This window comes from Penaeus vannamei, chromosome 28 (genome assembly GCF_042767895.1).
Source record: "Penaeus vannamei isolate JL-2024 chromosome 28, ASM4276789v1, whole genome shotgun sequence".
NCBI lineage: Eukaryota > Metazoa > Arthropoda > Malacostraca > Decapoda > Penaeidae > Penaeus > Penaeus vannamei.
Window position 1 is genome coordinate 17223922 of NC_091576.1, and position 14769 is coordinate 17238690.

Consider the following 14769-nt stretch of genomic DNA (forward strand, 5'->3'; position numbering starts at 1 on the left):
AAAAACTGTTTTAGCAAAATTACGCTTAAACCTTATCATCACCTTCATAGCTGTGCCATAAATATATATAGTATATTTTTCTACTCATACACATGTATGTACTTATATATATATATATACATACACACACGTGCAAGGGCGGGTCCAGAGAATTTTCTGGTGGGGGACACAGGGGGTAACAACAATAAATGTGGGGGGGCCGCCCAAAAGTAACAAACATTAAGGCTGGCTACTTCAGTATTTATATTGTACAGTTATACATTGCTTATGTTTTCATCTTGCTTTTATTGGCCACATTAAATCTGCTGGATGTGTTTTTACAAAGAAGTAGGCTAACACACACCACTATGACGTTTGCTGTACAGTTGGTCAGAAGTTGGTGATTCTAGCTCTGTACATTGAACATAGCAGTGTTCTGTGTAGGAATTAGTTTTAACTAAGCACCACTTAAATTCTTACAATTTAACGACTATATTCTAAAATAACATAACAAATATAATAATGTAAAGTAGAATTTAAAAATAGGATAAAAATCTCAGTGTTTCTGTGCAGTTATCAGTTTTAAAAAGTCTGTGACTAGTAAAGTTACACGTGTTCATGCGCGGAGCCGCGAAACCACTTCCTTCTTTTTCCAAAATAAAAACCTTCATGAGTTCTCTAAACAAAGTCTCATCAAACAAGGTTTCAGCTTTACTTCCGTCTGAACGTGCAGCGTCGGGAAAGAACTTTACGCAATGACTGACATTACGACGTGCCAATGGCCATTAGGGGCACTCGGGATGGCCTATCAGATTGCAGGGGGGGGGGGAGCGGGTGCCCCCCTGTCCCATCATGGAAGCCACGCCTCTGCACATGTGTATATTATCCAGTAGTTCCTTGCCCTCTGCACCTTCCTCTATCCATTTCAGTTCATCTATTCCTCCTGCCTTCAGTCACCAAAGTCTAGGAAAGTACTTGTCCAGACCTTGCTTCTGCCAACTCTCCTCCGTCGACCCCTACCTTCAAGCCCCCTTCCGAGCAAGTGCGCCCTAATGCCCCAATGCTCCCTTGCTCTCCACAGCCCTTTTAGCTTCGTCCTCCGCCATTCCTGCTCCACGCAACAGAGGCCCGGCTGTGTCTCAGTTTGACTCGCAGGGGAGACAGCTCGCCGGCGAACAAGCAAGTTTCAGCGTAGCGGTTCCAGGCTTAGCTGCGTCCCCTCTCCAACAGCAGGCGCCGCAGTTCTCCCCACAGGTGCCTCCACAGCCCCTACCCGCAGTGGTGGAGTACAGGTCTCCCTCCAACAGCCTGGAAAGCCTGCCAGTCAGCCAGCTCCTCAGGCACTCCCCGGTCAACTCTCAGCTTCTCAGTGTGAAGACTTCCTTGACAGGCATCATGAGTCGACTTCCGGACAACGCCACCCTCCTCAGGCCCAACATCAAGGACACGTTCTCGTGCAGTGGAAGGGTAAGAGTCCTGCTTCAGAGGAAGGGGACAGCACTGAGGCTTTTGAGCCACTATCTATACAGATAGATGAATTGAAGCCTATAGATATCAATGTATTATATATATACTGCCAGTCTGTCCATCTCTTTCTGCTTTACTAGTTGATTAGCTCTTCAATTATTTAAGTGATTTATTATTATCATGATAGTCTGTTCATTATCATTTCCGTGGCTTTTACATAGTCATCTCTGTGGTGTGCAGGTGGACAGGGGTAGGCGGCCTGCTTAAGCCCAGATTCCGTTCATGTCAATCCTCTCCTGTAAGCCACCTTCGGCCACACATAAACATTTTTCAATTTAATTTCAATTCAACTTTCTTGGAAAGGCGTATCCATGTTTACTCAAAACGTTATTATTGGTGATATACAAACGTTTAACAAAATTCAAAGACGATCACAAACGATATTTCTTCATTGGCTCGAAAAATCGCAGGATCTAGCTCGCCTACGTTGAAAGATGGCACCAGGACTTGATTCAAGCTCAAATAAAGGAAATAGAATCTCGGTTTCAGGCACGTCAATATGAGACTAAATTTAAAAAAAATGCAGAGACAATCATACGAGAACATTTCAACACCGTTATTTACTAAACTTCGAGGCAGTATTCGTTAAGCGGGATGTTTCTGTGCTTTGGGGAAGGAAAGGCGATGAATCCAAGTCAGAGCTTCGAAGGATGATCCACCAACTTGATCGTTTATTATGGTTTTCAAAACTAACGTATGGGTATGATGAGTCATTGCTGTGGTGTATTTGGAGACTCCCGGTTGTAAGAGTCCACCAAGTTACGTCTATGTTTAATTTTAAGTGTTAAAGTTCCTTGGAGTAACTATCGTTCGTGGAGGGAACGATGTGACCCGAGGGATTGCAGTGGGAGTGGAACACTTTCAGATGCAAACGTCCACCTGTCGAACTGATGCCTGGCCTTTGGATCGATGCTGAGACACCATGTTTCTTCATGGCACAATATCAAAAGTACCCATTAACTCTCACCACCGTATTTGCTTAGCATGTCCTTGTTCCAGTCTCCCTTCTCTCTTATTTGCTCTGGCATCAACTTATGTGGTCTTCTGTAGGTGCAAGGCTTCGTGACACTGAAGGTAATCATTCAAGACAGCTATGGTTGCAGAGGAATCAGTCTAGAGACCGCCCACTATTTCTCAGTAATTCCTCTCTTCTGCCCCAGTGGTTTGGCAACTCCACAATGGTTTTCTAGTCTCCAAACCTCGTTCTTGGATTTCAAAACAAAACAAAATGTGCGACGAGAGTGAACAGCGTCCTAAGAATTCACTCCATGATTAATCCCCTTTCCAGTTTTTCTGCCATGGGAAAAGAAGCTGTAGTGAGCAATACTCCGCGTGTGTATAAATCTATATATCAAACTTCATGCTTGATGATACACTAATTAATATTTCTACAAGATGTGTGATCTGTGCGTTTGTATGTGACATGATGCACGGCAATGCCTATATTCATGTAACTACAAAATAAGCTTAGATACTTTTTAAAGAAAATTAATCAGTACAATTGCACAGGCTTATGGCTACTACGCTGATCCAGACAACGATTGTCAGATTTTCCACGTCTGCTTGCCTCTCCACTCGCTATACCCAACCCTTTACAAGACTCCAACTACGTACACCTTTTCGTTCATCTGCGGAAACCAGACCAGTTTTGACCAGGTGAGTGCGCAAGGATTTTGTACTTTGTCATTGTGTTATAATATTTGTTATTGCCATACTTAGTATGCATTAGATCCCTCGTACATTAGGTAGTTTGAACCATAATACAAAATATATTCATCTCTGTGTTAGTGGCACAATTTTACAAAAGATCTGATGGTTACAAGCTCAAGCACTTCGATTTATACAATTTAGGCCGCTTTCACACCAAGGTGGCACGTGGCACGCCATTTGCAAAGGAACATCCGGGAATATATGAAACATTTCACACAGACGTGGCGTGGCACATCGCATGTTCCACGTGGGATGTGCGTGCCACGCCGCGCCACTTGTGTGTGAAAGGTTCCATATATTTCCGGATGTTCCTTTTCAAATGGCGCTCCAAGTGCCACCGTGACGCGAAAGCGGCCATATATTACTCAACTCACTTCCTGCCATGACCCACGCCTCTCCCTGCCTCCCACCCCAGGCGAGTATGGCCTGCGTTCACAAGGACGGCTTCGTCTGCGACAACCCGGAGATGTACTACTACCTCAACTACAACTTCTTCAGGAAGGTCAAGACGCCCGAGGGCGGGGAAAGGTGGGCTTGGATCAATGAAGATGTACCGAAAGGGTATGTGTACCAGCCTGTAGTGCCGAAGCAGCCAGGTTCCGCAGGTGGTTCCGTGTCCGTGCCCGTGTCCGTACCCGTCTCTGTGCCCGTCTCCGTGCCCGTGTCCGTGCCCGTCGGGAGGAAATAGAAGGCCACGGTGGCATCGGGTTTCCTTTGGATGTGCAACCCGGATTCTTGTTACTGGAGTTTTCTTTTATATATATTTCTTTTCTTTTCTCTTCTTTTTTCGGGAAGAGTTCACAAGGTCCTGTGACTCTGGTGACGGGCATTATCTTCTCTTCGATTCTTCCTTCCGTTTTAGTTCCCCTTTTCCTTTTCGTTTCTCGTCGTTTTTCCAAGCAATGCATTCGTATTGCAAAAGGATCAACGGACTCGTATTGCATGCGCTACACTGCAGCCACTTGGAGGAAGCACGCCCTTGCCTCCAAGCGAGACCATCTGACGACGTGTGCAAGTTGCAAGCATATGTGCAATGTATATGTGCTCATACCGTTGTTTTTAGGGTATGTTTTGTTGTACACTTGTCATTTTGGTACTTTTGTAAATGCTTTGTTGCGGTCTGGGATTTTTTTTCTTGTTTTGTTGCTGTTGTTGTTATTCTTTGTCATGCATCTCTGTGATTTGTTCTCTTACTGTTGATTCAAATGCCAGTCTGTTTGGTTGTCGCTCGAGCAAGTGACAAGACTAATGCCATAGAACTTCCAATATTCAACAAACACCATTGTTTTCGAGAAATAAAGAAAGGAACGAAGTTTTGTTTTTCTTTTCTGTGGAACGACCTTCACAATTAAACAAATGAATAATATTTCTGAATATAATTTTAGTGATAGTGATTATCCTAGAGTGATTATGATGAGTGATGGCGATGGTGATACCAGTAAATATGATGATAAGAGTTATAACAACTGTAGAGATTATACAAGTAATGGTGACGGTGATGGTGAACATAGACACAAAGAAGATTGTTTCTTAGAGCATTAAACCAATACAAAAAAGTAAAATAAAATGTAAAAAAGCCATTACACATTTCTTTCTTAGTGGTAATTAATCTGAAAGTATAAGAGACAAAGATTTTTAAATTTAATTTATAGTCACCATGACAGGCATGAAAGCTTTGCTTGTCTCTACTTTACTACATCCATTCCAATCCAGGAAAGAAGAGAACATAAAGGCATATTTACAACGACCAGTAGAGAGTAAAGAGAGAAGAAACCGATAGATCAATGAGACAAGTAAAGAAAGAGAAAGAGAGAGAGAGGAAAGTGAGAAGAGAAAGAAAGAGACAGGGGGAGATAGAGAAAAAGTAAGAAAGAAAAAGGGAGATCATGAAAGAATGAAAGCAAGAAGATATATGTATGTGTAGCTTTCATATATATCTATATATGCATATATATATATATATATATATATATATATATATATATATATATAGAAAGAGAGAGTGAGAAAGAAAGATAAGAAAAGAGAGAGTACATACATAGAGACAAACAAAAAAGACAGGAGGGGGAGAAAGAAAGAGAGAGAGAGGAAGCAAGAAAACGAAAGAGAGGGCAATCAAACAAAAATAAAAGAGAGAAAAAAAACAGACAGACATCTATGTACATATGTATGTTTGTTTACATCTATATATGCATATATATATGTAAACACACACACGCACACACACACACACACACACACACACACACACACACACACACACACGCACACACACACACACACACGCACACACACACACACACACACACACACACACACACACACACACACACACACACACACACACACACATATATATATATATATATATATATATATATATATATATATATATATATATATGTATGTATGTATATATGAATCAACACCCGGAAGATAAGACTACGGAAGGAACATGTAAATAAAGGCATTAGGCATATCACAGAGACATTGTACGTGGAGGTCTCTTTGGGGGAGTTGCTGCGTGTGTGTTTGCGTGTGGGGGGAGGGGGAAGGGGACTTTACTTATCTACCTGTCTATCGTTTTAAATGTCTTTCGTTCACCTTTTCTGGTTGTCTGTCTGGCTATAGATCAATCTATATGGAGAGAGAGGTGGGTAGAGAAGATTATATGTACGTATACGTATATATGTGTGTATATATGTGTGTGCATATATATAAATAAATAAATATATATATATATATATATATATATATATATATATATATATATATATATATATATATATATATATATATATGCCTGTAACATATTTGTATATATTCATACATTCAAACACGCACGTGTACATACACACACACATATATATGTGTGTGTACATATATATGATATGTATGCATGTATATGCATATATACACATATATACATACATTTATATTTATATGCATAAAGGGGAGTAGATAAAGTTACCCGAGAGACAGATCCATGCAAACAAAGAATCGAGACCAATAAACAGAAAAGAGATAAAGCAAATGACACACACAAAATCTCAAAACACAGAACACACATAAAAAAGGGACCGAGCAGCCGATAACCATTACGTGCTCCACGCTGGTGTCCTCAGTAACAAGGGATATATATATACAATTTTTCTAGCCTTACGGAAGTTAATAAGCATTGAAGGATCAGGAGAAAAACCCAAGATCATGTGTCGTTGCAGACAAGGTCTGTGTAAGTATAAAGACTTTAGTTACATTCATGTTTTGCAGAATGTAGCTGGCATGGGAGGGGGTGGAGAATGCATAAGGCAGAGTGAGAGTGGAGGGAAAGAGAGAGATAGGGAAGGAGGAGAGGAAGAGGAATAATGTAGAGTGAGGAAAGGAGAGTATAGGGAGAAGGAGGGGGAAGGGGAGAGTGAGGACGGAAAGGGAAAGAAGGGAAGGGGAATTGGGTAAAGAAGACGGAATGAAAGGAAGAGAAAAGGGGGAAGGGGAAGAGGGAAAGCAGGAAAAGGGGAGCAAAAGAGATAGGAGGTAGGAGGGAAGGGAAGGGAGAAGGGTTTGGTGCAGAGGAGGAAGACAGGTGAGGTCAAGGACATTCCGCAGAATGTGTGTTAATGTGTGTAAGAAAGAAAGAATGTGTGTATAAGTATGAGGAGGAAGAGGGAGGGGCGTGTTATTGAGAGATATACACTTATATACACACATATGTGTATATATATACATATTTTTTATCTATATATATGTATATATACATATACAGAACACACGCGTATATCTATATACATATTTATACATATGTCTGTATGTATATACATACATACATATCTATTGCTGTATGTATATATATAATCATATACTTATGTATACCTGTATACACACACTTATGTATGTATATGTATATATCTGTATATACGTATGTACATATATATATATATATATATATATATATATATATATATATACAAATTTATATATGTGTACATATATATGTGTATACATACATATATATATATATATATATATATATATATATATATATATATATATATATATATGCGTATACACACACACACACCACACACACACACACACACACACACACACACACACACACACACACACACACATATATATATATATATATATATATATATATATATATATATATATATATATATATATACATGTACATATATATGTACACATATATGTATATATGTGTATATATATACATATATATATATATATATATATATATATATATATATATATATATGAGAGAGAGAAACAGACACAAATAGAAACAAATAGAGAAAGGGAAATAGAGGGAGAGAGAGAGAGCAGTAAGTCGGACAGAGAAAAGTAAACAAGGGAGAAAATTAAGAAGAAAGAAAGGGTGAAAGAGAGAGAAAAAGAGAGAGAGAACGGGGAGTGGGGAGGGAGAGTGAGCTTGGGAGGGTGAGCCCACCTGTATTTAACGGCCCCTTCGAGAGCGAGCCACCGCAGTCACTTACTTGGGTGAGCTTTACAAGGAAGCCTTTCCGAGCTCAAACCTCCCAGGGCATCCGCGGTCCCAAAACTTTCTTCAGACAGACAGACTCGATCGAGACCATACGTACGTCTTTTGTTTTTTGTTTTTCGTGTATGAATGAGGCTTTTAATCATTTATATGTGCATTTGTTTATTTGTACATGCATGTCTTTATCCAGACAAACAGAGACGCTCATACGTTATTACTTTTCTTGTATTCTTATAGTGAGCCATCTCATTGTAATTGTTTTAATCTTGATTATTCATCTGTATTTGCTTCGTTTTGTAACTTTTTAATTTTTATCTTGATTATTCATTTGTGTATTTCCATTAATTTATTGCGTTTAGTATACAGTTGTGTGTCCGGTTAGGATATACGATTGGATCTAGTGATAAAAGTGATTTACTTTAAGAATTTTGTTGCATTCAGAAAATAGATTAATAACCGTGATATAATGTGAACTTTGTGTTTGAATGATAATTTGAAGTTTTTAAAAGTGGCAGTACACTTCATTTTTATATTAAATAGAGTGAATTCCGTTGATCTGATCTATAGTGAGTCGGTGGTTTGAGTTAAAGGCAGACCTACAGAAGAAATGATTAGGCTTACATAATAAAATGTCAATGCAAGTGAAAATGTGGATGCATAAGAATCAGCAATCACGCTATGCCACTTGCTTATCTTATTTTATTATTATTATTATTTTTTAATGGTTGAGAAAGAAATGAGAGATATATTGTGTATATAATGATGTCTATTTGTACCGAAATGAGCTATATCTACTTTTCATGAGTTGTGGCTATTTTGTAAGCGAATTCATCTATTGGTGGAATTGGTATAGAACTTTAAAATGAGGTTATTTAATGATGCTTCTGTTTGCTGCTCTCTTTGTGCTCTGACATAAACAGACAAACAGTTAAAGTTCCCGTTAGAAAAGAGGTAACATAGAAAACGAGAATTACACATTTTGCAGTTCATTCGTAGTAATTGCATACACTCGCAAACATTAATACGCACACACACATACAGAAATGCAGAAACAACTATTCAAATAGGATTACTGAGAAAAATAGAGAAATTATTAATAGAAATAAGAATTTGTAAAGTGATTTGAATTACTCAGATTTGATTGCCTCCGCAGGTCACGATGTTGGTGCTTTGTTTATGTTTTGGTAAGTTAACCGAGCTGTTTCGCATATCTTGATTATAATGAATGTGAATATGAAGAACTACATAATTTTGAATATGTTTTTGTTCCCGTTTTATGAATTTCCCCCCATATTTCCCTCTCTCAGCTCTTGAGGCTTTCCTCCTTGGGAAATCTCTAAGTTTTGAAGTCTGATGAAAAACAATGTGTAAAGCAAGTTAGAGACATGTCTTTCATAAGATTATTCTGTTACAAAAACTGTTTTAGCTAAATTACGCTTAAACCTTATCATCACCTCCATAGCTGTGCCATAAATATATATAGTATATTTTTCTACTCATACACATGTATCTACTTATATATATATATACCTACACACACGTGCAAGGGCGGGTCCAGAGAATTTTCTGGTGGGGGACACAGGGGGTAACAACAATAAATGTGGGGGGGCCGCCCAAAAGTAACAAACATTAAGGCTGGCTACTTCAGTATTTATATTGTACAGTTATACATTGCTTATGTTTTCATCTTGCTTTTATTGGCCACATTAAATCTGCTGGATGTGATTTTACAAAGAAGTAGGCTAACACACACCACTATGACGTTTGCTGTACAGTTGGTCAGAAGTTGGTGATTCTAGCTCTGTACATTGAACATAGCAGTGTTCTGTGTAGGAATTAGTTTTAACTAAGCACCACTTAAATTCTTACAATTTAACGACTATATTCTAAAATAACATAACAAATATAATAAAAATGTAAAGTAGAATTTAAAAATAGGATAAAAATCTCAGTGTTTCTGTGCAGTTATCAGTTTTAAAAAGTCTGTGACTAGTAAAGTTACACGTGTCCATGCGCGGAACCGCGAAACCACTTCCTTCTTTTTCCAAAATAAATACCTTCTTGAGTTCTAAACATAGTCTCATCAAACAAGATTTCAGCTTTGCTTCCGTCTTAACGTGCAGCGTCGGGAAAGAACTTTACGCAATGATTGACATTACGACGTGCCAATGGCCATTAGGGGCACTCGGGATGGCCTATCAAATTGCAGGGGGGCGGGTGCCCCCCTGTCCCATCATGGAAGCCACGCCTCTGCACATGTGTATATTATCCAGTAGTTCCTTCCCCACTGCATCTTCCTCTATCCATTTCAGTTCATCTATTCCTCCTGCCTTCAGTCACCAAAGTCTAGGAAAATACTTGTCCAGACCTTGTTTCTGCCAACTCTCCTCCGTCGCCCCCTACCTTCAAGCCCCCTTCCGAGCAAGTGCGCCCTAATGCCTCAATGCTCCCTTGCTCTCCACAGCCCTTTTAGCTTCGTCCTCCGCCATTCCTGCTCCACGCAACAGAGGCCCGGCTGTGTCTCAGTTTGACTCGCAGGGGAGACAGCTCGCCGGCGAACAAGCAGGTTTCAGCGTAGCGGTTCCAGGCTTAGCTGCGTCCCCTCTCCAACAGCAGGCGCCGCAGTTCTCCCCACAGGTGCCTCCACAGCCCCTACCCGCAGTGGTGGAGTACAGATCTCCCTCCAACAGCCTGGAAAGCCTGCCAGTCAGCCAGCTCCTCAGGCACTCCCCGGTCAACTCTCAGCTTCTCAGTGTGAAGACTTCCTTGACAGGCATCATGAGTCGACTTCCGGACAACGCCACCCTCCTCAGGCCCAACATCAAGGACACGTTCTCGTGCAGTGGAAGGGTAAGAGTCCTGCTTCAGAGGAAGGGGACAGCACTGAGGCTTTTGAGCCACTCTCTATACAGATAGATGAATTGAAGCCTATAGATATCAATGTATTATATATATACTGCCAGTCTGTCCATCTCTTTCTGCTTTACTAGTTGATTAGCTCTTCAATTATTTAAGTGATTTATTATTATCATGATAGTCTGTTCATTATCATTTCCGTGGCTTTTACATAGTCATCTCTGTGGTGTGCAGGTAGACAGGGGTAGGCGGCCTGCTTAAGCCCAGATTCCGTTCATGTCAATCCTCTCCTGTAAGCCACCTTCGGCCACACATAAGAAACATTTTTCAATGTAATTTCAATTCAACTTTCTTGGAAAGGCGTATCCATGTTTACTCAAAACGTTATTATTGGTGATATACAAACGTTTAACAAAATTCAAAGGCGATCACAAACGATACCTCTTCATTGGCTCGAAAAATCGCAGGATCTAGCTCGCCTACGTTGAAAGATGGCACCAGGACTTGATTCAAGCTCAAATAAAGGAAATAGAATCTCGGTTTCAGGCACGTCAATAAGAGACTAAATAAAAAAAATGCAGAAACAATCATACGAGAGCATTTCAACACTTCGTTATTTACTAAAGTTCGAGGCAGTATTCGTTAAGCGGGACCAGTAGTTGCTTTGTCTGAAACCAACGCCTGCTGACCAGCTTCCGTGGTGCTCCCAAAATGCTTCGTCAGATGTTTCTGTGCTTTGGGGAAGGAAAGGCGATGAATCCAAGTCAGAGCTTCGAAGGATGATCCACCAACTTGATCGTTTATTATGGTTTTCAAAACTAACGTATGGGTATGATGAGTCATTGCTGTGGTGTATTTGGAGACTCCCGGTTCTAAGAGTCCACCAAGTTACTTCTATGTTAAATTTTAAGTTAAAGTTCCTTGGAGTAACTATCGTTCGTGGAGGGAACGATGTGACCCGAGGGATTGCAGTGGGAGTGGAACACTTTCAGATGCAAACGTCCACCTGTCGAACTGATGCCTGGCCTTTGGATCGATGCTGAGACACCATGTTTCTTCATGGCACAATATCAAAAGTACCCATTAACTCTCACCACCGTATTTGCTTAGCATGTCCTTGCTCCAGTCTCCCTTCTCTCTTATTTGCTCTGGCATCAACTTATGTGGTTTTCTGTAGGTGCAAGGCTTCGTGACACTGAAGGTAATCATTCAAGACAGCTATGGTTGCAGAGGAATCAGTCTAGAGACCGCCCACTATTTCTCAGTAATTCCTCTCTTCTGCCCCAGTGGTTTGGCAACTCCACAATGGTTTTCTAGTCTCCAAACCTCATTCTTGGATTTCAAAACAAAACAAAATGTGCGACGAGAGTGAACAGCGTCCTAAGAATTCACCCCATTATTAATCCCCTTTCCAGTTTTTCTGCCATGGGAGAAAGAAGCTGTATCGAGCAATACTCCGTGTGTGTATAAATCTATATATCAAACTGCATGCTTGATGATACACTAATTAATATTTCTACAAGATGTGTGATCTGTGCATTTGTATGTGACATGATGCACGGCAATGCCTATATTCATGTAACTACAAAATAAGCTTAGATACTTTTTAAAGAAAATTAATCAGTACAATTGCACAGGCTTATGGCTACTACGCTGATCCAGACAACGATTGTCAGATTTTCCACGTCTGCTTGCCTCTCCACTCGCTATACCCAATTCTTTACAAGACTCCAACTACGTACACCTTTTCGTTCATCTGCGGAAACCAGACCAGTTTTGACCAGGTGAGTGCGCAAGGATTTTGTACTTTGTCATTGTGTAATAATATTTGTTATTGCCATACTTAGTATCCATTAGATCCCTCGTACATTAGGTAGTTTTAACCATAATACAAAATATAATCATCTCTGTTTTAGTGGCACAATTTTACAAAAGATCTGATGGTTACAAGCTCAAACACTTCGATTTATACAATTTAGGCCGCTTTCACACCAAGGTGGCACGTGGCACGCCATTTGCAAAGGAACATCCGGGAATATATGGCACATTTCACACAGACGTGGCGTGGCACATCGCATGTTCCACGTGGGATGTGCGTGCCACGCCGCGCCACTTGTGTGTGAAAGGTTCCATATATTTCCGGATGTTCCTTTTCAAATGGCGCTCCAAGTGCCACCGTGACGCGAAAGCGGCCATATATTACTCAACTCACTTCCTGCCATGACCCACGCCTCTCCCTGCCTCCCACCCCAGGCGAGTATGGCCTGCGTTCACAAGGACGGCTTCGTCTGCGACAACCCGGAGATGTACTACTACCTCAACTACAACTTCTTCAGGAAGGTCAAGACGCCCGAGGGCGGGGAAAGGTGGGCTTGGATCAATGAAGATGTACCGAAAGGGTATGTGTACCAGCCCGATGTGCCGGAGCAGCCAGGTTCCGCAGGTGGTTCCGTGTCCGTGCCTGTGTCCGTACCCGTCTCTGTGCCCGTCTCCGTGCCCGTGTCCGTGCCTGTCGGGAGGAAATAGAAGGCCACGGTGGCATCGGGTTTCCTTTGGATGTGCAACCCGGATTCTTGTTACTGGAGTTTTCTTTTATATATATTTCTTTTCTTTTCTCTTCTTTTTTCGGGAAGAGTTCACAAGGTCCTGTGACTCTGGTGACGGGCATTATCTTCTCTTCGATTCTTCCTTCCGTTTTAGTTCCCCTTTTCCTTTTCGTTTCTCGTCGTTTTTCCAAGCAATGCATTCGTATTGCAAAAGGATCAACGGACTCGTATTGCATGCGCTACACTGCAGCCACTTGGAGGAAGCACGCCCTTGCCTCCAAGCGAGACCATCTGACGACGTGTGCAAGTTGCAAGCATATGTGCAATGTATATGTGCTCATACCGTTGTTTTTAGGGTATGTTTTGTTGTACACTTGTCATTTTGGTACTTTTGTAAATGCTTTGTTGCGGTCTGGGATTTTTTTTCTTGTTTTGTTGCTGTTGTTGTTATTCTTTGTCATGCATCTCTGTGATTTGTTCTCTTACTGTTGATTCAAATGCCAGTCTGTTTGGTTGTCGCTCGAGCAAGTGACAAGACTAATGCCATAGAACTTCCAATATTCAACAAACACCATTGTTTTCGAGAAATAAAGGAACGAAGTTTTGTTTTTCTTTTCTGTGGAACGACTTTCACAATTAAACAAATGAATAATATTTCTGAATATAATTTTAGTGATAGTGATTACCCTAGAGTGATTATGATGAGTGATGGCGATGGTGATACCAGTAAATATGATGATAAGAGTTATAACAACTGTAGAGATTATACAAGTAATGGTGACGGTGATGGTGAACATAGACACAAAGAAGATTGTTTCTTAGAGCATTAAACCAATACAAAAAGTAAAATAAAATGTAAAAAAGCCATTACACATTTCTTTCTTAGTAGTAATTAATCTGAAAGTATAAGAGACAAAGATTTTTATATTTAATTTATAGTCACCATGACAGGCATGAAAGCTTTGCTTGTCTCTACTTTACTACATCCATTCCAATCCAGGAAAGAAGAGAACATAAAGGCATATTTACAACGACCAGTAGAGAGTAAAGAGAGAAGAAACCGATAGATTGCGGAGACAAGTAAAGAAAGAGAAAGAGAGAGAGAGGAAAGTGAGAAGAGAAAGAAAGAGACAGGGGGAGATAGAGAAAAAGCAAGAAAGAAAAAGGGAGATCATGAAAGAATGAACGCAAGAAGATATATGTATGTGTAGCTTTCATATATATCTATATATGCATATATATATATATATATATATATATATATATTTAGAAAGAGAGAGAGAGAGTGAGAAAGAAAGATAAGAAAAGAGAGAGTACATACATAGAGACAAACAAAAAAGACATGAGGGGGAGAAAGAAAGAGAGAGAGAGAGAAAGCAAGAAAACGAAAGACAGGGCAATCAAACAAAAATAAAAGAGAGAGAAAAAAACAGACAGACATCTATGTACATATGTATGTTTGTTTACATCTATATATGCATATATATGTGTAAACACACACACGCACACACACACGCACACACACACACACACACACACACACACACACACACACACACACACACACACACACACACACACACACACACACACACACACACACACACACACACATATATATATATATGT

At 40.2% G+C, this 14769-nt stretch overlaps 2 protein-coding genes across 2 annotated transcripts in view; both read left to right on the top strand.

Annotated features, from left to right (window-relative positions):
- LOC113830049 (uncharacterized) overlaps positions 1-4528 on the top strand; it is a 5854-nt gene extending 1326 nt beyond the window's left edge. The window contains exons 3-5 of the mRNA XM_027383241.2: positions 1061-1446; positions 3016-3162; positions 3632-4528. Coding sequence (XP_027239042.2) covers positions 1061-1446; positions 3016-3162; positions 3632-3904 — 806 coding nt within the window. The 3' untranslated portion in view covers positions 3905-4528. The remainder of the gene's footprint in view (positions 1-1060; positions 1447-3015; positions 3163-3631) is intronic.
- Positions 4529-7721: 3193 nt separating this feature from the next.
- LOC138867183 (uncharacterized) lies at positions 7722-13745 on the top strand. The gene is made up of 5 exons (XM_070141888.1): positions 7722-7834; positions 8892-8922; positions 10203-10588; positions 12232-12378; positions 12848-13745. The coding sequence occupies exons 2-5, from the start codon at positions 8898-8900 to the stop codon at positions 13118-13120; spliced, it is 831 nt and encodes a 276-aa protein (XP_069997989.1). The 5' UTR covers positions 7722-7834; positions 8892-8897; the 3' UTR covers positions 13121-13745.
- The last annotated feature ends 1024 nt before the right edge of the window (positions 13746-14769 follow it).

Bases quoted from the DNA above. Each gene is read 5' to 3' on its own strand.
- LOC138867183 (XM_070141888.1), top strand. From the start codon at position 8,898: ATGTTGGTGCTTTGTTTATGTTTTG. The intron at 10,589-12,231 runs GTAAGAGTCCTG...ACAATTGCACAG, and splicing joins CGTTCTCGTGCAGTGGAAGG to GCTTATGGCTACTACGCTGA. The intron at 12,379-12,847 runs GTGAGTGCGCAA...CTCCCACCCCAG, and splicing joins ACCAGACCAGTTTTGACCAG to GCGAGTATGGCCTGCGTTCA.